Genomic DNA, 25,590 nt, shown 5'->3' on the forward strand with positions numbered 1-25,590 from the left:
CTGATATGCAGCAAAAGATAATTGAGCTTCACAAATTAGTGAAGTGGCTTTAAGAAAAGAGCTAGAGCAGTGAAAATTCCAATTTCCACCATTAGGGAAATAATTAAGAATTTCCAATCAACATAAAATGTTGGATGTGTGCCTATATCGTCCTAATGCACGGTGAGAAGGAGAGTTTGAGTGGCTAAAGACTATCCAAGGACCACAGATGGAGAATTAGAGAAAAACGTTGAGTCTCGGGTTCAGAAATCTTAAAAAAAAAATTTCAAACAGCACCTACATCACCACATGTTGTTTGGGAGGGCTTCAAGAAAAATTCTCCTAGCTCATCCAAAAACAAACTCCAGCATATTCAGTTATCAGACATCACTGGAACTTCAAATGGAACTTGCTTCTATGGTGAGATGAAACTAAAAAGGAGCTTTTTAGCAGCTAACACACAAGATGGGTTTGGTGAACACAGAGATAAAAAGTACCCCATGTGTACAATGAAATATACTGCTGTATTTTTTATGTTGTGGGCCTATTTTTTCTTGTTTAGACACATGGCATCTTTGATTCTATGAAATACCAACAGATAAAAAATCAGTAAGTGACTGACTCTGTTAGAAATCTTATAATGGGCCATGTTTAGATCTTCTAACCATTCAGTAATCCAAACACAATCCTCAAAAACAACACAGAAATGGGTCACTGAGCTCAAAACCAAGCTTCTGCTACAGCCATTCCAGTCCTCTGACCTGAACCCTATAGAAAATGAGAGGAGTGAACTGAAGAGGAAAAGAACCAACATGGAGCTGGAATCTAATGGGTCTGGAGTGATTCTGGATGAAGGAATGGTCACTGATCTCTTGTGAGGTGTTCTCTAACCTCATCAGGCATTATAGGAGAAAATTTTGACCTGTTAAACTGGCAAATGGAGGTTTCAAAACGTACTGAATAAAAGGGTGCCAATAATTGTGGCCAACATGTATTAGAGAAAAACATTTATTTCATAATGATATTTCCCCCCATTTTTAATTCTTATTATCCAATGAAAGGATACGTTTTTTGTGAATTTTTTAAATAAAAGATCAAAAGGATTAACAATGCAGATTAATTTTCACAGCCTTCTTTGATCATATTTACCAAGGGAGCCGATATTTTTGGCCATGACTGTACATACGACTGAGAGTCACCCAGGACACCAGCAGCGTGAAGCTCACTGTGACAGCCTAAATAGGTTTATTTAATTTTTTTTTATCAGGGTTTCATATTACTTTTGCTCTTATCGCACTCACACTAGATTTTAACCTTCAGATTAATGATAAATCTAATGAGTGCTATTCAAACTGGGGCTTTTTTCTATGGCTAGATGGCTCAGGGCTTTGATTGATCGCTAGAAAATAAAACCGTCAAGGGAACTGTAATTCATCTTTGCAAAAAAACAAGAAAAACAAAGACTCCTCATTTTAAATGAACTTTATTGAACCTGACTTTTCAAACTAAGTCAACATTCAAATTAACTAGGTGTGTTATTAAGATACATGGGAGGAGAACATCCTATTAACTGATTAACTGATTAAAAAAATGCTGGATTTTGACAAAGACAAATAGATTTCAAGCTTGTGGCTTGCAAGGGCTTAAAGATAGAGATCTACTGTCCATTATAAAAATGCTGGGCATGACCGAAAGTTTATGTAGGGTGTAAATATACTCATCTAATTTGCATATTATGTCGCCATCAGGGGGCGGCCATCTCAAATTTCATAATATTCTGGAAATAGTAGATATTGAATTGATGTTTGAACATATTTGCATGTTTTTTTTTAATCCTCATTCCTTATGATCAGAAAAGAGGAAACCAACAATAAAACAGGAAAAAGTACTAAATTATTACTACTGTATATTAATATACTACATAGTAGTAAAACGCATGTGAAAAGTAGTCTACTTTTTGATCAGTTCATCAGTAATATTCAGGAAATAATAGATATCGAAGGGATGTTTGAACTTATTTGCATGTTGTTGTTTTTTTGTCTTTTTATCCTCATTCCAAATGATCAGGAAAAGAGGTAACAGTAAAACAGGAGAAAGTATTAAATTATTACTATATTACTGTGCTATAGTAAAAGCTATCTGCCCAATCAGGTATGTAGGTGACATAGATTAAAGTTCTTGAGAGTATGGTACCTCTCATTGCATGGCACAGTGCACCTACCCCACACTGACTGCACCTGTACTGTGTCTGCCGGAGGCACTTGGAGCGTGTGTGGTCAGCAACAGCTCTCCTAAGGACAGTACGACCACGTTCACCCCTGCCACCCCCATCCCCACTGGGTAAAAGGTCCAAATGATCACTTGTTTGTGCTTCTTGAACACTCTCGCCTTGCACGGCGGCAACATTGCGCTGCAATGATGTACCTTGAGAAGCGCAATTATTAAACGATCCACGTCATTTACAAAAGGCAGATATTTCCCTTCAGAGTCAGAATAGGCAAATAACATATTGCAACACATCCTCACGGTACAACTTTTTATTAGCCATGTGGCAATTTTCTCTCGCAAATCTCACAATTTACTAGCACGATATGAACTGAACTGCTTCTGCATCAATGTCACGAGAGTTCACTTGCTCTGCTATTTTCTTGAACACTTTGAATAGGAACCTGGCGTAATTTTGGTCTAGAATCAAAGTGCTATATGTCTGCCATCTGATGGTAGGGAATACAAATGAGATATTACAAGATATTAGGAACTACAGTCTATTTTATTAAGTATAAAGTTTTGTCGCAATTTTGTGACTTTGGCGCTTAGAGAGTTAATTTGTGGCAATTTTCTAGTTAGAAAGACCACTGAGTCTAAGTCTGATGTATGATACTGAAGCTGTAGTGATTGCCTTTCATGCACAGATACCCAGGTAAGGTGGTTGGAAGTTGAAACGACAGCACAAGTTAACAGTGTATGTGTATTGTATCTGCATTTGTATGCCTTGAGCGTCATGTGGAGCACCATTGTAAAATTCAGTTATATTGACAGATAAATTATTATCTTTGATCTAAGGGATACATTTAACAACAGTGATTACCCACGAAAGCAGAAAAAAAAACACCTCAATGAAACTGTCATACATGCTGAAAATAATGGATGATGATGTTGTATTATGTTACATATTTCCTTAAAAAACAAGAGAAAAGGCTAATGTAAAAGTGATATCTATCTTTGAAAGAGTGGTTAGCATTAGCATAACTGAAACGTCAAGACTAAAGGTTAATCTTGCTGAAAAGTGAAAGGGAAAACAGTTTAATGTGTTTAAGATTGCCAAGCTGGTCTGTTTTGATAGTTTAATCAGCTAGTCTGGTTAGCTAAAATGGCTAACAACCAGCTGGACCTTGTCGAAAGATCACTTTAAACCAGCTACCCTGCAGAATAAAATTAGATAAAACCAGACTAAGATGGATGGTTGGTTTAAGCTGGAAGTAGCTGGCCTCCCAGCCTGGCCAAGCTAGTGTTCAGATGGTTTTAGCTGGATGGCCAGCTGGCCTCCTAGCCTGACCAGCTAAGGAAGTGGTCAAAACCCTTCTAAAACCTTCCTGCTGACCAGCTGTGACCAGGCTGGAAGACTGGCTAAAACCTGCCAATCAGAAATCTAGTTCCAGAAGGTTTTTTTAGCAGGGTAAAACCAGCAAAAGCTACTCAAGGCTAGTTTATATATTTTTTAAGCAAGGCTAATCCATGATGTTGACATTTCTGTAAAGCTTACGCTAATAAATCCCTTTGAAAGATACCAAACACATTTACATTAGCCACCTGGGTAGCAAGAGCTCACTGACAGACACCATGAGGTGTGTTTGTTCCTTTGGAAATGCTGTCTGTGTTGCTACTCTCAGCTAATTATCATGGCTAAATGCTAACTACTGACCTATGTCTTACTCTTAAATGTCATGGGGAGGACACAACTCTCAATCATAGTCCTGATTCTATCACAGTGTAAGATGAGATAACAACATCAATCTATTGACGCAAAAAAATGAATAAATAAAAGTAAAATCATCTGTACACTTGATGAAACCCTCAACAGAACAGCAGAGGATAACTTTGAATAATCCTCTTAACTATTTCTCTGTCAAATTTAGGACAAAACCATACAGCAAATAGTTATTATATGTATGTTTTTCTCCTGTTGGCTAATTGGTACAACTCTTCATGGTTTAACTGATGAGATGTTTCAAAAAGGTGTCAAGGTTGTTTCAGTAACCTTGTGTAGGAGGTTTAGCTGTGGTAGGTAATAATGCTAATACACACACACGTACACACAAATGCAAACAAGATGAATACTAAACATAATCAGAACAATTAACATTATGAATGTGTGTGGGATTCAAAAACCTTGTTGATCCTATTAATGTCCATGTCATCAATATTTTTTATCACTTTTTTTTTTTTATAAAGTTAGCCAAGGTTTCTTGTACCAACAAATCTAATTTAGTTTTACATGACCATTTGCCATTCTTTCTGAAATGAATTAGAATTAACCTGTTATTTGCCGCAGTACCTTTAAATGGGACATCCGATGCAAAATTCACTTTAACATGGCTTTTGATTGTAATGTGTCTGATCAGTGTGTCATATTGCCCAGGCCACGCCCACAACCGGTAGTTGAAGTTGGATGTAAAAATGAACATAAGAATCTTCATTTTCTACTGACATCATAGCCACTAAGGATGGAGTGCATTGGTTTTGTTTTTGATGGTAATGGACCAGCCATTCGTTTATGTCTGAGCAAATCAATTTTAACTCAGGCACAATTCAAGGCAGATTTTGCTAAAAAGTTCAAACTCAAGGATGGATCATTAGTTTATGATACAGCTGAACATGTGCACAGAGCTGTTCAAATTGTATCTCCCGTTGTATTAATCAGGCCATGGGGAAACTCCTGTTTACTATGATACTGAAGCCTGACTTGATCACGTACATGTAGCTTCACAAACGAATGGTGCTTCAACCTGCCAAAAGGGGTGGAGCCAACTCCTAAATAAGTCGGCTGAGTGCCATTTCATCAGAATTTTTTCCTTCGGCAACAAAGATCATCTCTTCACTGACGCTACAAGCAAGAAGCCTAAGAAAAGAGAAGAAAAGAGCCCCCTGCTCGCCCGCTTTAGAAGCCACCACCAGCAGTGGAAAAAGCTTGATGCCTTCCCCTGTGGCCATCCGCTGTTTAAAAAGATCATATTTTCTGAGCAAATTTCTACTACACCGTTGTTGCAAATGTCGTGCTGTGAGTGTGGATCATGCAGGGAACTCCTCACTGTGGACCCCTCAATGTTCTCACTGTGAGAATATGAGATTGCACTAGCTTATCGCCTTCTTCTATGAAGGCGGCCCTCTCCAGCCTACTTTCCTGTTTCCCTCTCTTCTACAGTTTCAGAAAAAAGGTATATTTTCAGGATAATATTTAAACAATTTGCTTTAATATAATTAAAATAAAAAACGCCTATTATTCTGTTATGCAAGCAATTATTTATTTATTTTTGTCTGTAAAATGTAAAGTTGTAATGAAATGGACAAGATAAAAAAATTTATCAAGATCAAGTTACAAAATATATAGTGTGAATTTTCCTTTCATGCAATCTTTAATATTTTTCTGTCACAGTCAACTTTTTATACTTGAAAGGGGATCATCACATTTGAAGATTCTTGTTATCACCAATCTGTTTGACAAGAAACTATAAGATTGAAACTTACTATATGTTTGCACGATACAGTGTTACAATACAATACATTACAATACATTTACGTTAGGAAATTTACAAATTATCTTCATGGAACAAGATCTGGCAAACCGTCCGGCGCCTCAGGAGAGGGAAGCAGTGCCCTACCAACGCTGTTTACAGTAGAGGTGGGGAGCTGTTGACCTCAACTGGGGATGTCGTTGGACGGTGGAAGGAGTACTTCGAGGATCTCCTCAATCCCGCTGTCACGTCTTCCATTGAGGAAGCAGAGGCTGAGGGCTCAGATGTGGACTCGTCCATAACCCAAGCTGAAGTCACCGAGGTAGTCAAGAAACTCCTCGGTGGCAAGGCACCGGGGGTGGATGAGATCCGCCCTGAGTACCTCAAGTCTCTGGATGTTGTGGGGCTGTCTTGGCTGACACGCCTCTGCAGCATCGCGTGGCAGTCGGGGACGGTGCCTCTGGGATGGCAGACCGGGGTGGTGGTCCCTCTTTTTAAGAAGGGGGACCGGAGGGTGTGTTCCAACTACAGGGGGATCACACTTCTCAGCCTCCCTGGGAAAGTCTATGCCAGGGTACTGGAGAGGAGAATCCGGCCGATAGTAGAACCTCGGATTCAGGAGGAACAGTGTGGTTTTCGTCCAGGCCGTGGAACACTGGACCAGCTCTATACCCTCTACAGGGTGCTGGAGGGTTCATGGGAGTATGCCCAACCAGTCCACATGTGCTTTGTGGATTTGGAGAAGGCATTCGACTGTGTCCCTCGCGGCGGCCTGTGGAGGGTTCTCCGGGAGTATGGGGTCCGGGGCCCTTTGATAAGGGCTATCCGGTCCCTGTACGAACGGAGCAGGAGCTTGGTTCGTATTGCCAGCTGTAAGTCAGACTTGTTCCCGGTGCGTGTTGGACTCCGGCAGGGCTGCCCTTTGTCGCCGGTTCTGTTCATGATTTTTATGGACAGAATTTCTAGGCGCAGCCAGGGGCCGGAGGGGGTCAGGTTTGGTGACAACACGATTTCGTCTCTGCTCTTTGCGGATGATGTTGTCGTGTTGGCCTCATCAGGCCAGGACCTTCAGCATGCACTGGGACGGTTTGCAGCCGAGTGTGAAGCGGCTGGGATGAGAATCAGCACCTCCAAATCCGAGGCCATGGTCCTCAGTCGGAAAAGGGTGGCTTGCCCACTTCAGGTTGGTGGAGAGTTCCTGCCTCAAGTGGAGGAGTTTAAGTATCTTGGGGTCTTGTTCACGAGTGAGGGAAGGATGGAACGGGAGATTGACAGACGGATCGGTGCAGCTTCTGCAGTAATGCGGTCGATGTACCGGTCTGTCGTGGTGAAGAAAGAGCTGAGCCGCAAGGCGAAGCTCTCGATTTACCGGTCAATCTACGTTCCTACTCTCACCTATGGTCATGAGCTTTGGGTCATGACCGAAAGGACAAGATCCCGGATACAGGCGGCCGAAATGTGCTTTCTCCGCAGGGTGGCTGGGCGATCCCTTAGAGATAGGGTGAGAAGCTCAGTCACCCGGGAGGAGCTCAGAGTAGAGCCGCTGCTCCTCCACATCGAGAGGGGTCAGCTGAGGTGGCTCGGGCATCTGTTCCGGATGCCTCCTGGACGCCTTCCCGGGAAGGTGTTCCGGGCACATCCCACTGGGAGGAGACCCCGGGGGAGACCTAGGACACGCTGGAGAGACTATGTCTCCCGGCTGGCCTGGGAACGCCTCGGTGTCCCCCCAGAAGAGCTGGAGGAAGTGTCTAGGGAGAGGGAAGTCTGGGGTTCTCTGCTTAGACTGCTGCCCCCGCGACCCGGCCCCGGATAAGCGGTAGAAGATGGATGGATGGATGGATGGAACAAGATCTTTACTTAATATCCTAATGATTTTTGGCATAAAATTAAAATCGATAATTTTGACCAATAAAATGTTTTTCGGCTATTGCTAAAAATATACCCCAGTGACATAAGACTGCTTTTGTGGTAAAGGGTCACATTTGAATGTTAATTCATGATATGACCTGCTTTAAGTTTAATGAAATACTCTAACATCCACTAGTGACACACAACTGCACTCCACCACTTTTCTGTAAAATTCCTGCTACCTTCTTCATGGCCAAGCGGTTGTTCTGATGTAAATTTATTTAATATTTCAGAAGAAAACTCTTTGTAATATGAAGTCAGACAATACTGCATAATGATTTGTCTGGTTCTCCTGAGCTCATTAAAGCCACTCTTGGTGTTTCACACTTTTCTGCACACCTGACAGGTCATCCGTTTTGTTTCATAGCTTCTTTAGCGGAAACTACAAGCCTCTCCTCACTAGCATCAGATCCATTACACCAGAGGAAACTGAAAGTTTGCAAGCCAGAAATCTATTTTATAACTGGATGTGACTTATTACTTTGCCAGAGGTGTGTTGTCATCTTTATACTACTACAAATCCCTACTGTATGAATGTCATTGCATAACCAATCTCAAACCAAAAAATAAAAATAAATAAAAAACCTTTACTTTTCAGATTTTTTTTCTATTCATTTCGACCAGCTGGTCTCAAGGTGATTTTTAGTGAATGTATAAAGTCAATTCCCCTCAAGCTCACCTCACACAGATGTAGCAGAACAGCCACAGTGCTTGTGCCATTTTTCTTTCTCTAAATAAATGCCACTTGGTTTAATGTTTTTTGTCAGTTGAAACAATCAAAGGTGTTTAGTGTGACATACCTTGACGCATTAGAGCCGCAACACCAAACCATAAACTATTCAACAGTGTGAAGTTGTTCTCAATCACTTCAGACGAGGAGTTGCAGGGGTGAGGGTTATACCATTCATACGGCGTAAACCTGCCAAGAGTCAAAGAAAACAGCTTTTCACCAAAAAAAAGGGCAGACAACACAGAAAATGTATCAATACTGCGCTTGAGAGGCTGCAAGTTTGGCAATTTCTAAACTGCAATCGCAATGCAGATAAAATGTTCTTCTTGCTATAGGCTATCAATAACTGAGATCTTGTTTTATGGGACAACTTTCCAGTGTTCAAATCTTTCCGGTTACCAAACAAATAGAGAGCTGGAAAAGGAATGTTAATTTTTTATTAATTATTTAATAAATTATGCACTGCTGCACCACATATTTTTCAACCATCAGCCCTTATTAATATAACAGTATTAACTCGACTATATTGGACAATATAAAGTCTAACCTCAGACTACAAATAAAAGTCCCTTTGGTAAAAATTTGACACTTTCAATACTTTTCCCATCTTTTTTTTCAGTGCTGGAAGCCAAAAAGGGAAACAATTGGTGGAAATTTCATTTTGAAAGTGATTAAGGTTACACAAGAACATCTGAAAGACATCCTCCATTCTACTACTCAATAATTGGGTCATTTATAAAAACCCTCATGGTGAATCGATGCCTGATCAGAACGTGTCATAAGACTCATTTGTCATTCATTCCGGTGTGTAGAAGCTCACTCTATAAATTGCTACTATCAAAGCTGCCAAATTTCAAGATCACAGTTTAAAAGCCCCCCAGCAGACTGTATCTGTGAACAAATGGGTCATCCAGTGCAAATGAACCCAGACTAACACTGAGACCCCACCAGATGTCCATTAAAGGAGTCTGATTGGACAGCGTTTTCACTGGCCATTTACATTTTAATTCAAGCAACCAATCATCTGGCTCTGATGGGGTTGCATGCACGCTTAATATTCTCTTTACGTAGACGTGGACATCTGCCTGATAATTATGAACTGGGCTTCAGTACAGACACAACCTTATACTCCCTCATACAAAATACTAAACATTGCAGACTGAGAAAGCACATTATGCATTTATTGAGGAAAAGGTGCATCTGGACAACCATGAGTGGAATTTTTACATTATTAATCTATAATCCGAAAGCAATGTAATAAAGTCTGGGCGCTGTGCTTATTACTTATTGATCTGCTTCAAGATCAAATCAGCATTTTGATTCTGGCGTCTCATCAGCCCAGTGATATAATATGAGCAAAATACACTGCTTCAAATGCACTCCCACAATGAAACCTGATTTCTATCAGCACACTCTGCAAAACAGTTTTAAAATTTTAAACCAGAGGGCGCAGAACCTTCTTGACAGCTTCAAAGAGAGATGTACGATGTACCCTTAAGCTGCAGATAACAGCAATATTCTTTAGATGACAGCCTGATAATGTGTCTTCACATGTAATGTCAAACTATAAAACATTTTTTTTAACAATCGGGTCAGCGTTCCTAGATTTGCCAATTTGCACATTTGGTTTGCTATGTTTCCAAAAAGCAGATGTTTGAGCTATGGTAAACCAAGACGTTTATCCATACCTGGCTATAACAAAGAGCACACAGCTTACTCCAAGACAGGCCAACAGCACATACATCCAAATATCCGGGGTGAGAGGGTTGAGGAAGGAGAAGACACCTGGATTGGTGCCATTTGGTTTGCGGTACAGTATGCTGATGCCCAGGGTCATGAAGGGTTTGGAGAAGTCAATAACTTTCTCTCTGACATAAGTGATAGTTAGTGGAGCCACAGCCAGGTCAGCTATCTGGTTAGGGGGACAAAAAAGAGGTTTACAAGATGACTAGGACTCATTATGACTCCTAGGAAGAAAATGCAAATAGATGCAGTTAATGCTGGAGTTCAGTCACTGAGATATAAACAAGTGATAACTGTAGGGATGGATCCCACAACAGGGCTTATTTCTTAAAAAAAAATCAGTCTAAAGCTTCCAATTGTTTTATGAAGCTCAAAAGACTCTTATATACATTTTTATTACTACTATGCTGACAAATACTACAAAGATGCTGGGTATAGACAAGGGTACTTAGAAACAAAATCTCTGTTTAAGTACAAAGGTATTTATAATAAATTAAAAAAAACAGACTCTTCACAGCCAGATGAAAGCACAAATGCTGTTTTACATTGAAGATACCATTTTAGTTTTACTTGGCGTCAAAGTATAAGATCTTAAAGTTTTGCATACCCAATTGTAGTCTTCCTACCAAAGCCTTGGACTACTTAAACTTGTTGTAAAAAACATAAGCATGCAAATATGAAACAAAACAATTCTTAGCTCTTCTAAATTGCCAAGTTACAAAAACATCCATTAGAAACTGAAATATCTTTGTTAATCAGAGTATTAACAGTCTAGTTGTTGTCTAAACAGTGAGATCCAAACAAATCTTATGAAGTGAAAAGCAGAAGGTCATCTACTGAAACTGCATTTGGATGGTATGATTAAAAGACCTTGAACATCTTTGTGTAGCATCATGGGAGATCACTCACATGATCGATTAGTTCCCGCACCATGCCGTTCCATTCGCCTTTGTCATTCTGAGCTCCATATTTCCCATCGGAAACCAGCTTGACTTCATACGTGAATCCTAGGATGTTGGAGAGCTCCTTTAGCAGGTCTAGACAGTAACCCTCAAAGCGATCGTTCCCATAGAGCACCTTGTCAGACTTCTTATACATAACGTAAGGGTTTTCCTGTCCACAAGATAAATTCACATGCAATAATGCAGCTGGTAAAATGTATTATATTTTATTTAAATATGTCACAAAGGCAACGTTAGCAGCCCAGATGAGATTTTGAGATAAACTGCTCAAAATTACTGTATGCATTCTAGTTTTTTTTTGGAGTGTCATGGCTGCAACTTTTAGCTACTATTGTGAGTTAAAAACCAATAAAAAAGTAAAAAATATCGTTATTTTTTTTTTTGGGTACAAACCACTCACATTGACACATTTTTTTTATATATAATTCCATTTTTTCACATGCATATATAATTATATTGCTAAAAACTAAATTTGGTGCACGTGTTTTTTAAATTGTTTACGCACATGAAGGAGTGAAATTGTAAGTAATAAGTTTACCAGGATTGTGGTGACGATAAGTGTTCTGTTAGCCAGAGAGTCTGTGATGTATTTGTTGTCTATAATCTCAGTCAGGTTGAGGCCGGTGTAAGAGTTCCACACTCCAATCTAACAAAACAGTATAAAAATGACAAGGCATAAAGAACACAAGTCGCTGTTTCTGAGCACATGAGATTACAACAAAAGAGGGACAGACTTTATCACTGAACATTTATAAAATAGGCCAGGAAAGGAAAGGGAAAAAACTAAATAAAAGAAAATGAAATAATCTAAGTCTAATACGTTTGATTGTAATACCTTCCTTTTCTGCCAAATAAAATCCAAAAGCACTCAGTTATCCTATTTAATGCATGGTCTACAAATTATGAATGCTTTTGATGCATTAATTATTAAATCTCAAAGGAAAAAAACTGTACTCTTAACTATAATCATTCACAATTTTTACAGTTACACATTTTTCCACTAAAACCCAAGATCATAGTAAATATTCTTAATGTATCACCCTTCACTTTTGACAGCCATGATGAATTGATGTTGTCGTAAATAGGAAACGCAATAACATATAAAGATGGCAGTTAAAAAAGATTATGAGAAATGGCCAGTGGTCATCAGACATGGTGATTTGGATGCAATATAACACCCTAAATGTTTCAAATGGTTCATTAAGATCTGTCCACTGTATCAGAAAGTCAAGTAGTTCTCCAGAAAGAAAAGTGTTAAACTTTACCAAACTACTACTTGCTAGCCAAATATATATACTACCAGTCAAATGATTTCTGAAGGATCATGTGAAACTGAAGACTGGAGTAACAGCTGCTTAATGAAGTAGAAAAAGTTCTTTCCAACACTTCTGCAACCGGTGAAGCTTTCTGTTATCTCCACCGTTATTCAAATTATGAAGGATGCCATCACAATAATGGGCTTCAAAATGAAATATGAACACAAAAAGCATTAGAAGACTGATGGAAAATGTGTAAAGATGTGAAGATTTGGGAGTAGATCTCAGAAACGTTTTAAAACGAGGCATAACAGCTTCTAAAACGAAACAATGTCATCAGGATATGTTGTATTTTAAATTGAATTATTATTATTTTTACAGTCAATTAAGAGCATTTTATTGTTTGACAAGCTTGAGGAGTTTGATATCTTAAAAAATATCACAAAAGAAGAAATTATCTTATACACCATTAGTCTTATTTAAATAAGAAATTGCATTAGAGCAATCAAATTATTCTTTATTTTTTGAGAAAAGAGTTTAAAAAATCTATGGAAGCTTATTCAAAAAATAAAAACAAAAAAGGACTTTTTATCTCACAATTCTGACGTTTCTCACAGTCTTCTCTCTTGCAGCTCTTTTTCACAAGTCTAAATTTTGAGATATAAACATGCGTTAAAAATATACAAGGTTGCAATTACCTTTTTATAAAAAGATTTATTCTGTAAAGGAAATAAGTCTCCAGTGAAATCAGCACTTTGCACACTTTTTACATTTTTTTTTTGAAAATTAATAAATAAAGCTCAATAAAAGCAGTCTTTTTTAAAAAAAATTACAACTTTTTACAAAAAAGGATCTCAAATGGCATAAAGTGGGTTGAAATCTAAATTAAGACTGTTTTTGACACACCATTTTAACTAACTTTTAGGATCAAAAATAAAACAAATAATTAAATAAATTGTATTAAAATAAAAAAAAATAATTAAATGTATATTACTTTAAAACAGGATGTCGGTAGTGAAGAAATTAAAACAAGCTTGCTTTTCTGTTTAATAAACCCTTTGTTAACACAAGGCTAGTCTAGTCTATGATTATGTATGGCACTTGTCACAGTGCTCATATGAGTATGGAATGAGTGACTTATTTCAAATTAATTTTAAAAGTAGATTTGAGCTGCTCTCTAAAATATCGGCCAGTGGATTAATGCATGTTTTTCTGTATGCCTGAGCTGGCTTTTATAGAGATGTGTTGCTTACTGATGCGTGAAGCATTGCAGAAAAAAGCACCCATTCTACAGTGCTGGATATCGAGTATGGTTATTTAACTCTCATAACTGTAACTGGCTCTCATTATGAATCTCAGCAAGACATTCTGGGAGAAGTAACTGGCAGCGATCTCTTTCCATAAGGAAGTGAAGGGATTTCTGCAGGGAGAGGGAAGTCGATGAAAGGGCACCGGGTTTATTGAAGTGAATTTCACACAGGGGAGGAAATCCAAGCTCTCCACAGGTCTTAATCACGAACTCAGGGAATGAAACCAAGACTGGAACAAACCTTTGTCCATAATTTAGTTGGACGTGATGCAGCATCAGCCGCTCGCTTTTAGGAAGAATTGAAGAGTTGTGTTGTCAGCATGGGAGCAACAAGGTCAATACAAGTGATCTGGCAAATTAACATATCTGCTTTGAAAAAAAAACATATTCAAGAGTCCACTAACAGGGGATACATTTAATAATTGAATAGCCTACATGAAATACATAAAGACACTCGATTCCAGTCATTTCTGCTGCTGCGGAAATCATATTATTGAATGTCTCTCATCAGCGTCCAGCTAAGCTGACTCACCTTCGCTGTGCCATCCTCCTTGAGGCTGATGAGGTCTAAGTTGAACTCTTTCCGCAGACCATCAGTCTTGTTAAGGACTATCCGTCCTGTCAAACCATCCCATTGAGCCTTAGGCACAAAAACAGTATACAATGAGAATGATGCACAACATCGAGTTTACTGCTGTGTCTTTTAATCATAGCAGTAATGGAATATTATGCAGCCTCGAGGACATGTGCGTCTGTTAACACACACACAACACACACACACACACACACACACACACACACACACACTAAATAAATAAATAAATAAATAAAAAAACACCAGGAGTTTCAACCTAACATTTTGCTGTTCAGTTAAAGTGATAGTTCATCCAAAAATGAAAATTTTATGTTTGTCTACTTACCCCCAGGGCACTCAAGATGTAGGTGACTTTGTTTTTTCAGTAGAACACAAACCAAGATTTTTTAACTCAAACCGTTGTCCGAACTTTTAGAACTCTCCTGTGCACGTCTTCATATGACACTCCTAACTGAGATTGTAGATAGAGTGGCAATGGTCCATTTGAGAGATAGGTGGTGGTAATGCACTTACAAGTTTGCGATCCGCCATAAAGCAAGAAGAAGAAGACGACATCTCATGCGCCTGCTGCTGAGAATGAGCACAGGAGGATAGTTCTAACAGTTCGGACAGTACATGAATCAGAGGTAAAAAAAAAAATCATATAAATACTGTTCAGTTTCTTGCACAGAGTGATCTTTTGTGTCTTTACACATCAAATTCTTACTGACCCCAAACTTAGTGTAGTGTACGGCAGTGTACATCATACTAAACCAATGTCTCAGCCAATGCTTGTGTTGTTTTTTTGCCCAAATTTGGTAACGGTAATGCAAAACATCTGTGTTGTTCCTGTGTGAATAAATGTAACAGATGCTTCTAGCTGAATGGAAATGAGGGTCCAAACCAGTTTCTGTTTGCAATATTAAAGTGTGGATGAGTGGTAGATTTTAAACTACTGTTGTCATTTATCAAAAAGTATATCTTAGAGCAGCGGTTCCCAATCCCAGTCCTCGCGCCTCCCTGATCTGCATATTTACCATGTCTCTCTTAGTTAACAAACCTGATTCAGATAACCAGCTTGATGGAAGAGAGCTACGTGCATGAACCGTGTTCCAATTGATATGATCACTACAGTGTTCAATGCTCCCTATTTGGTCTGGGATTGGGAAACGCTGTCTTAGAGGTTCAACTTTATTAAAACACATTTTTTACTCGAAGTCTGACATTAATAATGATATTTTTAATGTTTCTCAATTGGTTAAATGTGTATTGTTTGCTGATGTTACAAACATTTTCTATAGTGACGACAATTTGGAGCGACTTATCAGCATTGTAAATAAAGAATTAAGTACATTAAAAAAATGGATGGAAAGTAATAAATTATCCTTAAACCTAGAAAAATCTAAAGTGATGTTTTTTGGAAAGTATCAAGCTGATTTACAGAAACTGGTTGAGACAGATGGAGTACACATTGAAAATGTTCAGAAAATAAAATGTTTAGGTGTAACGATAGACCATAAGTTAAGTTGGAATGCCCACATCAGACATATAACAACTAAAGTCTCTAAAAGCCTTGCTATAATTAGTAGAGTTGAACATATCCTTGATCATAATGCACTTCATACCTTGTACTGTTCTTTAATACAGCCATATCTAACCTACTGTGTAGAGGTATGGGGCAATAATTAAAAAAATGTAATACAGTCACTTTTTTTGCTACAGAAAGGGCCACCTATTTTGAGCACACAAATCCTCTCTTTCTTAAATCAAAGTTATTAAAAATGCAGGATCTTGTAAAATGATATAATGCACAGTTCATGTTTAAAGCGTGTCACTATTTATTACCTGTGAACATTCAAAATATGTTTTCTCATAAAGAGCAGTCGTACAGTTTGAGAGGATCTGGGAACGTTGTGGTCCCAATTGAGGGTTCCACCAGGAGGAGTTTTTCTGTGTCTGTATGTGGGGTTACTTTGTGGAATAATTTGGGGCTTGAATTAAAGCAATGTCAAGTCATTCACCTTTTCAAACGTCTTTACAAACAAAAGGTCTGGTCCCATTACAATGATAATGAGGTTTGATTGTATTAATGTGTGGAGTGTTGGATTAGTTGTTATTTACCATGTGTATTTAACTTGTGGTATTCCATCTACCATTGTTGGTATTTGATAATCATTGTAACCTGAGGTAATATCTGTATCTTATAAATATGTATAGTATGTATGTGTGGTTTTGCACATATGCAACTATAATACTGTGTCTTAATGAGGTATTATTATTACCATTATATATATATATATATATATATATATATATATATATATATATATATATATATACTTTGAGATAATTGAAGAAGGAAGCAGCTATTTTGTTTGTATAAATTCTTTGATTTCCTATGATTTCTAATGATGTGTCTACCTTTTGAGGATGTTTTATATTGACTTTAGCATATATATTATACATACAATCTCATTATCATGTTAGATTTTTTATTTACTGTTACACTTCACATGCAACCACTACAATTATGGGTATTATATAAGATCAGACTGTGTACTTGAAGTTTAATGGCATACTTCTAAATTAAGATAAACCTACATTTTTAATTGATATATTTTTAAACAAATGAACTGAATTCACACAAATTATGATGTTAATACATCAAAACTATCAGGCTTCATTTTATGAATAATTAATTCGTGCTCTTCCCTACACTATGTGGTCAGGCCTGACTCTATATTGTTCCCAAAAGCAAAAACATCATGCTAGTACCGTCATTTCATTTCCCCTAGCTTTGTTGTACCAAAAATGAAAGCAAGCAATCTCAGAATTCAATCAGCTGAGGCAACTAAAGAAGAGTAATAGCACCTGTTCAAGCCCTCTCTAGCTTTGATAAGTGGGTGGGATATCAGAAAAACAGCCCTTCTGTTCTCAAGGTTGCAGCGTTTCTCAGAGCACATCTCAAAATAAGAGGCAACGGCTGGCCTTCAACACATCACCAGCTCATGCTCAGGTGGACACAGCTTTACTATCCCGCAGTATACCTGAAGACTTAATGATGACCTCGATGTAAACCATTTCCACCATTCCAGGCAACTGTACTGGAGCCACTGGAGACAAGTGGTGCATTGCATACTAATGTGTTCACATACACTTTTTTTAATTGACAACAGGAATACACTTGTTACTAATTTAGCTAACACATTTCCAAAATGCTCCTGGAGCAACTCAAGTGCCTCGCTCGAGGCCAAAACATTGACAGTACACGGGGCAATTCCTGTGGGACTTTCTGGGTTGCCATCACACATATTTAACCACTAGGCTGCACCTCAAACATACTTAAAGATCAAGCCTGCTTTGTAGGGTACTTCAACAGAAAAAAAGCACAGAAAAAAAGAATAAAATCAAAAATGTTATTAAATTATATTTTTGAATAAAGATTACATTACAAATGCAATCTTGTGTTTTAATCTTATTAACATATAAACTTGCTTTAACCAGTGTAACATCAAAGTTAAAGTTAAACTGCGATTGTTGCAACATATCACTTCTTTCTAGAAGCAAAAATGCTCTTGCGTGAATAATATGATAATTACAACACACATTTCCATTATTGGTTTTGAGAAGCAGAGGGTGGTGACCCTAATATGTGGATCACAGACATTTTTGGGGTCAAAAATAACATAATGATACTTATTTTCACTTCAGCCCTACAATTTGGCCACAAGCAGGGATAAATACTGTGAAAACCTCCCCTACATGTGCGTCTAGACCTTTGGGTCTTATATGCCACTTCATCAGAATCAATGCAGTGTAAAATAATAAAGGCTTCTTAAATGGGGTGAAAAAAATCATTTTTCTTTTTTTCTGCTACAGTACAGGAGCAAAATAATTTGAAATTATATGGCACGTAATACATTGTGTAAGTTTTTTTCCTCATAAAAGGCAGACCTCATAAGCAAAACCGCACTGATCAGCATCTCCTGCCCAATGTGTCAACATAAACAAGCACTACATTTAAAGCTGTTCAACCTTCTGTCACAGTGGTTTAGTCACACTGAAATTCACATGAGAGGAACTCAAGTGAGTGAAAATTACTTAAATGGACAGTGATGAAATAATAAAATAAAGAGGGATTTTATTTGTCCTGGCAATCTATATAAAATACTCCAACATCCACACACATTGTAATTTTGCACATTAAGTACTTTCTAGCTTAGTGTCTGTAGAGAAGCCTCTTACAACACAGTGTTTTATGGCTTTAATGGGGTTGTAATACAGAGTTTATGGGGCGTTCAAATGTTGCATATGGACTCATTAGCGTTTGTCTTGTTGTTGACATGTATAGAAAACTAACTCCACACTTGCTCAACTCAAAACAAGCCTAATTAGACACTTATACACAAAGCACATCATTTTTAAAATGCTCAATACTTTCTCCAGTCCCACTTTAAAATTATAAGCCATTTAAGGGTTTTTCCCTTTATCATGTAAAGACTGGAGCTCTGTGGCATTTTCAAAAAATAGCTCTGTGCATTTGTGTAGCCCCAAAACAGCAACATTGGCCCAACCAACAGCATGAGTTTGGGACAGAGCTACCTTTTTTTTTTTTTTTTTGACCAATGTAAGATGTTCCAGGAAACCTGTTTGAAAACAGCTATTATGTTTACAATTTCATTTGTTGACACTAATATAATGCAACATATAATTTATTGTTTCTATGAACATCTTAAAAAAATACCTTTATAATTCTTCCTTATTTTAAAGGGGCTGTAAGTAGGAATTACTCCCATCTAGTGGTGAAATTGTATTTTGCATTCAAACTAATTTTGCTCTCCAGCGCCTCGCTTTTTCAAATGCGCGTTGCATCTACGGTAGGCGATATGTACCAAAAAGCTTTGACAGGATGTCTTCTAATAGCACTTCGTTTTGGCGACGATGTTTTCTTCTCCTGTGGCGCGGCATATGTATGGTCCATAATAAGAATGCAATCCAGACTTTTAAACTTGCCGGTGCAGTTTCAAGCGTCTCTCACTGCTCTGCACCTGCGTTTCTGGCTCTGACCGAAAACGCGTTGTGGAAACGCGTTGGCTTAGTACTTTTTGTCCCTCTCTGCTATTATAGTTTTGCAAGATGGCGGAACTACATGGAAGCCTCCGTCGACCTACCCGTCCCATGTATATAAAGATAATAAATTCTTCATTTACGAGGATTAGTTTAAACATTGGCATAGGTATTTGTACACCATTGAGGGCATATTTATGAATAAAAATATTGATTTTAGATAATAAAATACCTAAAAAGTTACTTATTGTCCCTTTAATGATTATCTCATTCATACTGATTAATGTTATTGTAGTTCTTAATCTTACTAAAGTCATTAAAGGGTTAGTTCACCCAAAAACTTTATTCATCCATGTTTTAATCACACCTCGAAGCATCCTAGGTATGTGACTTCATCATTTTAGACAAATCCAATCGGAGTTATATCAAAAATTGTCATGGCTCTGGGGGGTGAATAAAGGCCCCCTGTAGCAAATCCATGAATTTTTGGAAGATAAATATCCAGATTTCAAATATAATAAACAATTTTAGGGACACGGAAGATGTGAAGGCGGAAGAAAGAAGGCGTGGTTAGTGACGAGCGCGGAGAGAGAACAAAACAAAACAAAACGCCATTCCCGAATTAGAAGCACAAAAAAAGGATTTATAAAGAAAAATGCTGGAGGATTTCGAAATAAGCCAAGAAGAGACTGGTTTTCCTTTGCTAAAGTACGGAAACTTACAAAGTCAGCAGAAGTGAGAAAAAAATTATTTATTAGGTTTCAAATCTGGATATTTATCTTACAGAAATGCATGGATTCACTACAGGTGTCCTTTATTCACCCATCTGAGCCGTGTGGGGGACATTTTATTACAGATGCGTGCACTTTATTTCTCGTCTTTTGAACTGTTGACAATAAACACCCACTTATCCCCATTGAAATGCTTGAAAGAGCAAAGACAATTTTTAATATAACTTTGATTGGATTCATCAGAAAAAAGAAAGCCACATTACACCTAGCTATATTTTGAGGGTGAGTAAAACATGGACAAATTTTCTTTTTTGGATGAACTAACCCTTTAAGTAAACAGTCTTGTACTTTTTCATTTTAATCCGATTTTCAAACATTTTTGCTACAAATTCAAAAGCATTTAATGTTGTGATTCACCTTGTAGCTGGTTGGTATGTAACACACTTCAGCTTTAAAGTTGTCATATTAGCCACATTGTTAGCTTGTGCCACAGAATAAGACCACCTCCCCTTCATTGAAACCACACATCTCTCCAAAGACATGTCAGCAAACCAGATATCAGCAAATCCAAATGTGTGAAATGACTGACAGTGTGTCTGGTGCTAAAAAAATTTCAGGCCCTTCTGTTGTTTACAGTCTAGGGCTGTCAAAGAGATAAAAATGTTACTAAAAAGCCTATTCAGAACAAACTTTCATTCCCCTCAACAGACATTCTGTGTTATCACAGGCACTTTTTAGAGTTCTCACAGTGGAAGGACAAACACCCCAAACTCAGATATGAAGGAGGACTGTTATGACCTCCCAGTTCAACGGTGGTGAGAGCATCCTGCAGGGATCTGGGACTTAAAAAAAGATCAAAACACAGAGGTACCAGTAGCAATTTTCAGGCACCTTTGCCCTGAAAAAACGTATTTTTCATCTACAAATACATTTTATGTAACCTACGGGTCAAAAATCTGAAAAAGTTAAAGTCTGAAAGAATTCAAAAAGACTGTCTGATAAATATTCCACAATGTGTCAAGCATCATTCACACACACATACACATACACATACACACACATCCACAGTGTGATTCACATCATAACAAGAGATTAGGGGTGTGTGAAATGATTATTGAATGCCGACGATAAAAATGTCTCCACGATCTGCTTTCGAAGAAATATCTTAGTATTGTGCTACAGCACACATTCTATCAGCTGCAGTTCTGGCGCCTCCATCATATACTGTACAATGCCACATGCATTCAAAGCAGTGTTACTCTCTCATTATTTGCATGTGCTTTTAAATAATTCATTCGTGCGCTGGTCTGACCTTTGCTTTTCCTGAGCGCTGCATACAAACAGCGCTTGATTATTAAATTAAGTTATCTTTTGCGCCAATAATGTAAAAACATGTCTAAAATGAAAGTAAACAGTTAAAAGAAAAATGTATACGTTCCTGTATATCAGATGTGTGCAGGTCTTAAAGGGCCAGTAGGTCTATTAAACATGAAGCCTTCTGTCATTACTGTCTAAAGATAGATCACCCTACAATTTCATTTCTGTCATTATTTACTCCCTGTCACATGGTTCCAATGTGCTGAACACAAAAGAAGATATTTTGAAGAATGAGGGTACTCAAACAGTGCTGGTCCACACTGAATTTGATAGTAGCAAAAAATACTATGGAAGTCTCTGTGGACAAGCAACTGTTTGGTTTTGCACGTTCCTCAAAATAGCATTTATGTTCAGAAGAAGAAAAAAACTCTTTCAGGTTTAAAACCACTTTTGAGTGGTTAAATGGTGGTATGAATATAAAACACTATGACAGAATTGGCAGATTGCTGACAGAATTTTTATTTTCAGGTGAACTATTCCTTTAACGTTAATAAAACAACAAAACACAAAGAAAAAACCCTCACTGCTCTTGACTGAAGAAATTTAATAGAGTTGCTTTAGGAATCAGTTCACATAGTGTTTTAATTTTATATTTGTTCATTACATTTCTTGAATGCTCCTGCTAAATACACCTATTGTACCTGAAAATAAAGCACTGTTTGTTTTATTTGTATATTATGTGTAGTTTTAATGTGCATCTTTGTCATTCTTTTATCTTTGTTATTAAAAAATAAGAACAAAGATTTTTATCTTCGGCTTCTTTGGCCTAAATATCTGCCATTTTTTTTGTCACCTTGAAAGGCCTTTTCTTTATAATAGGGAAATTAGTTTGGCTGTAATGCTCACACAACTTGCAATATAGTAAAACCAACATGACAAAGAATTGTGATAAAAACGTGAATTGTGATATTTCTAAAAAAAAAAAAAAAAAAGAAAGTGATATGATGTGATATTTTTTCCCATATCGCTCACCCCTACAGGAGATCTATTAAAATACCTTATTTTTGACATGAGTGACTACAACTGTAGCAGATACAATGTGGACGTGTCAATCAATGTGACAAAAGGTTTAATTTTATATAATGCAGAGACTACCAACAGGATTAAAGTCACTGGTGCTCAAGTGATTTGTCTCCTGCAAGACACTTTTTACACTGTTTTGTATGGTTTGTTTTTAATCATATGAAGGGATATAAGTAGTATGACGTGTCAAAGATTTCCAGCAATCTGAGTCAGTTTGATTCATGAATCGATAAGGGTACATCTTGTTAATGATATGATGAATCGCGCACTGCTTCAATTTATATACTTACACTACAGTTCAAGAGTTTGGGGTTGGTGAAATTTTTTATGTTTTTGAAAAAAAGTCTGTTTGTTTACAAAGTCTGAATTATTAGTAATATTAAAAACATTATTTTGAATTTATGTTATGTTTATTATGTTTAAAAATATTATGTTTAAAAATAAAAATAATTCCTGTGATGGCAAAGCTGAATTTTCATCATAGTGTAAACTGCTTTTAGTGAATTGTTGTAGTGAAAGGGTCAAACTTTATTTTAGGGACCGAATCTCACTATTACCTTTTAATTTTAATTTTTGGGTGGAGTATCCCTCGAAATGAAATAAATGTAGCTGTTTTTTTTATTTAAAAAATATATATTAATTATTCATATATTCAAACTAAACTTTTCTAACTGAAGATATTTTACAAGTAAAATTTCTGCAGTTTCTCACTTGCATACAAAAATCAAGTTTACAATTCATCAGTCTAATGTGTTTTACTACATAAAGTACAATGTTCTCACCTCTTTAAACAAGTTCATGAAGCGCGGGCCATATCTCCAGGGCTTGTGTCTGTGGCACTGCAGGGAACTCACTGTCATCTGCGTGGCCCGCTGAGACGCAACAGCAACCATGAACACTGCGTCATACATGAGCGCAGCCTCGGTCTGTGGAAAGAGAGAAGAATTTACACACGACACATGCTCTAAATATAATCAAACCTCATTACGCATTAATATACTGCCACAAGGTGTTTTTGTTTACCATTTGCACAATATTGTATGTTACATAATCATATTTAGGTTTAATTTCCCTTCCATCTGATCACAGAAAGAGAGCCCCTCTCCTGCCCTATGCCACACACATCTTATGTTTCTCTGAGTGTTATTCAGTGCTGAAATGTGACCTGGATGGTAAAAACTGATTTGAATAAATCTCCTGATGCTACCTGCTTTAAGCCCTTCATGCATGTCTAATGAGGATAGCAGAATTTACACTAGCTTCTGGAGGACGGGTAGATTAGTCAACATCGGTGAGACTTAATCCCAGTTATTGTAACCGTGAAGGATGGGCTTAAAGGGAAAAGTAAGGGTCTGGTTTAGTTTTGGCTCATTGGCTCATTTTACTGTGCGTTCACAGTCAGTGTTTGTAATCGACAACCGTAACAGACGTGACTCCAAATTGTCCTGTTCATGCAATATCTTATAGGAGGGAACATTTGTTTTTTTTCTAATTTATTTAAACAACAACAACAATAAAAACCTTGCTACGTGTACTGTACTAGACTAACTGAGACTTGTCACATCACTTGTATACTGTTCCTCTCTTTTTGGTCTGATTGCTTCTATTATTCTTCTCATTTGTAAGTCACTCTGGATAAAAGTGTCTGCTAAATGATTAAATGTAAATGTAAAATGTAAATGCATGACAGCAGACCGATCCTCACAGTCATAATGCCGCTCATCAGTCCACTCTCAGGTTTGGGTGGTGCCAGCTGGCGCTCCATGGACCATTTCTGGATCACGGAAGTCACATATGGATCATCTAGATTCAGGAGGCGGAAGGCTGTCATGTTGACTCCACTATAGCGGTACGGCTCAAGATTCAAAGCAAACATATCCTGCAAGGCAATGAGAGTGTGTCCAGATTTAGCTTAAGAGTTGTGTAAACTTTGCACAAGATATAGACTGTTCATGCCATGTTTTTCTTTGCCGTAAAGATTAAAAAACGGCCTTAAGCCCTTGTTAGCTGTCCACAAATCACGGTTGTACAAAGATTTAAGAATTGGCTCCATTTCAATTCATATGTTGTAATTTGTAAGCAAACTGGCCACAATCCGCAAAATGTGTAGTCGGCAAGGCTTTTTCATGTTTTTGATTTAAATCAGCAGCCCTAATTTGTTAAAATGTAATTTACTCCCGTGATGGCAAAGCTCAATTTTAGCAGTCATTAATCTTCAGTGTCACATGTCCCTTTAGAAATAATTCTAATATGCTGATTTGGCATCATGAAAAATTTCTTGTATTATCAATGTTGTAAATAATAATTGTGCTGTTTAATTTTTTTTTTTTTTTTGTGGAAACTGATTTTTTTTAAGACTCTTTCATCAACAGAAGGTCAAATAAAAAAACATTTATTTGAAATACAAATATTTTTAACAATGTAAAATTGTTTAAAATCAATTCTGATCAATTTAATGGGTCTTTGCTGAATACAATTATAAATGTTCTTAACCCCAAACTTTTAAACATTAGTGTATCTGCTTGCCAGTTAAGCTTTTAAATTGGTCAAACTCAAAGACTTTTTTAACCTCTTATAATTTTCTGGCAAGTTTGTCATGCCATAATTAAAAATTTGTCTTGATGAACCTTTCTTTTTCTATAGTTAAAAACTAGACTTATAGCAAATATGCTCTGATTCTTAATTCATTTCATTCTGCTTCCCTGAATTCAAATTCAAACTGCAATTCTGCATTGTTTGCTACTGCATTACCGCAAATTCATGAACTGAAATGGAATCTTAAAAGCACTTCGAATTCAATTATGAAATGTGTACAACCCTGTCACAAATTCCCAGCCACAAGACACTCAATCTGACTTTTCCAACAACAACTTTTTCCAAGGCTTTGGATTGTGTGATACAATTTAAGTTTCACGTGCCAATGAGAATTATAGATGACTGAATGATAGAATTATAGAAGCCTATGTTATTTAAAGCCTAGTGAACACTGTCAAACATAAATTAGAATAAACGGTTATACAGTCTGACATTAAAGACAGTTGATGTCGCCCAGGGTGCATAGAGGTTTTATGTCTCAGAATGTCAATAGGGTTGAATCATACAGTCTGACAAGCAACAATTATAAAAAAACAGCAGAAAATCACTCAGCCTGTTCATCATCTAATGTTATGAAAAACACTCTTATTAATAGCAAGCAGTC

The 25,590-nt window shown here is 37.2% G+C and overlaps 1 protein-coding gene across 6 annotated transcripts in view; it reads right to left on the reverse strand.

Moving 5' to 3' along the window:
* The window catches only part of LOC132132530 (glutamate receptor ionotropic, kainate 1-like), a 61,964-nt gene that overhangs the window by 12,755 nt on the left and 23,619 nt on the right, over positions 1-25,590 (reverse strand). For 4 of the 6 annotated variants that reach the window (XM_059544940.1, XM_059544935.1, XM_059544938.1 and 1 more), the window contains exons 6-13: positions 24,097-24,270; positions 23,174-23,317; positions 14,152-14,259; positions 13,861-13,905; positions 11,593-11,700; positions 11,002-11,205; positions 10,038-10,261; positions 8,420-8,538 (exon numbers count right to left, since the gene is read on the reverse strand). In XM_059544940.1, coding sequence (XP_059400923.1) covers positions 8,420-8,538; positions 10,038-10,261; positions 11,002-11,205; positions 11,593-11,700; positions 13,861-13,905; positions 14,152-14,259; positions 23,174-23,317; positions 24,097-24,270 — 1,126 coding nt within the window. The remainder of the gene's footprint in view (positions 1-8,419; positions 8,539-10,037; positions 10,262-11,001; positions 11,206-11,592; positions 11,701-13,860; positions 13,906-14,151; positions 14,260-23,173; positions 23,318-24,096; positions 24,271-25,590) is intronic. The other 2 variants (XM_059544939.1, XM_059544941.1) reach the window with 1 other exon arrangement.

This window comes from Carassius carassius, chromosome 49 (assembly GCF_963082965.1).
Source record: "Carassius carassius chromosome 49, fCarCar2.1, whole genome shotgun sequence".
Classification (NCBI taxonomy): Eukaryota; Metazoa; Chordata; class Actinopteri; order Cypriniformes; family Cyprinidae; genus Carassius; species Carassius carassius.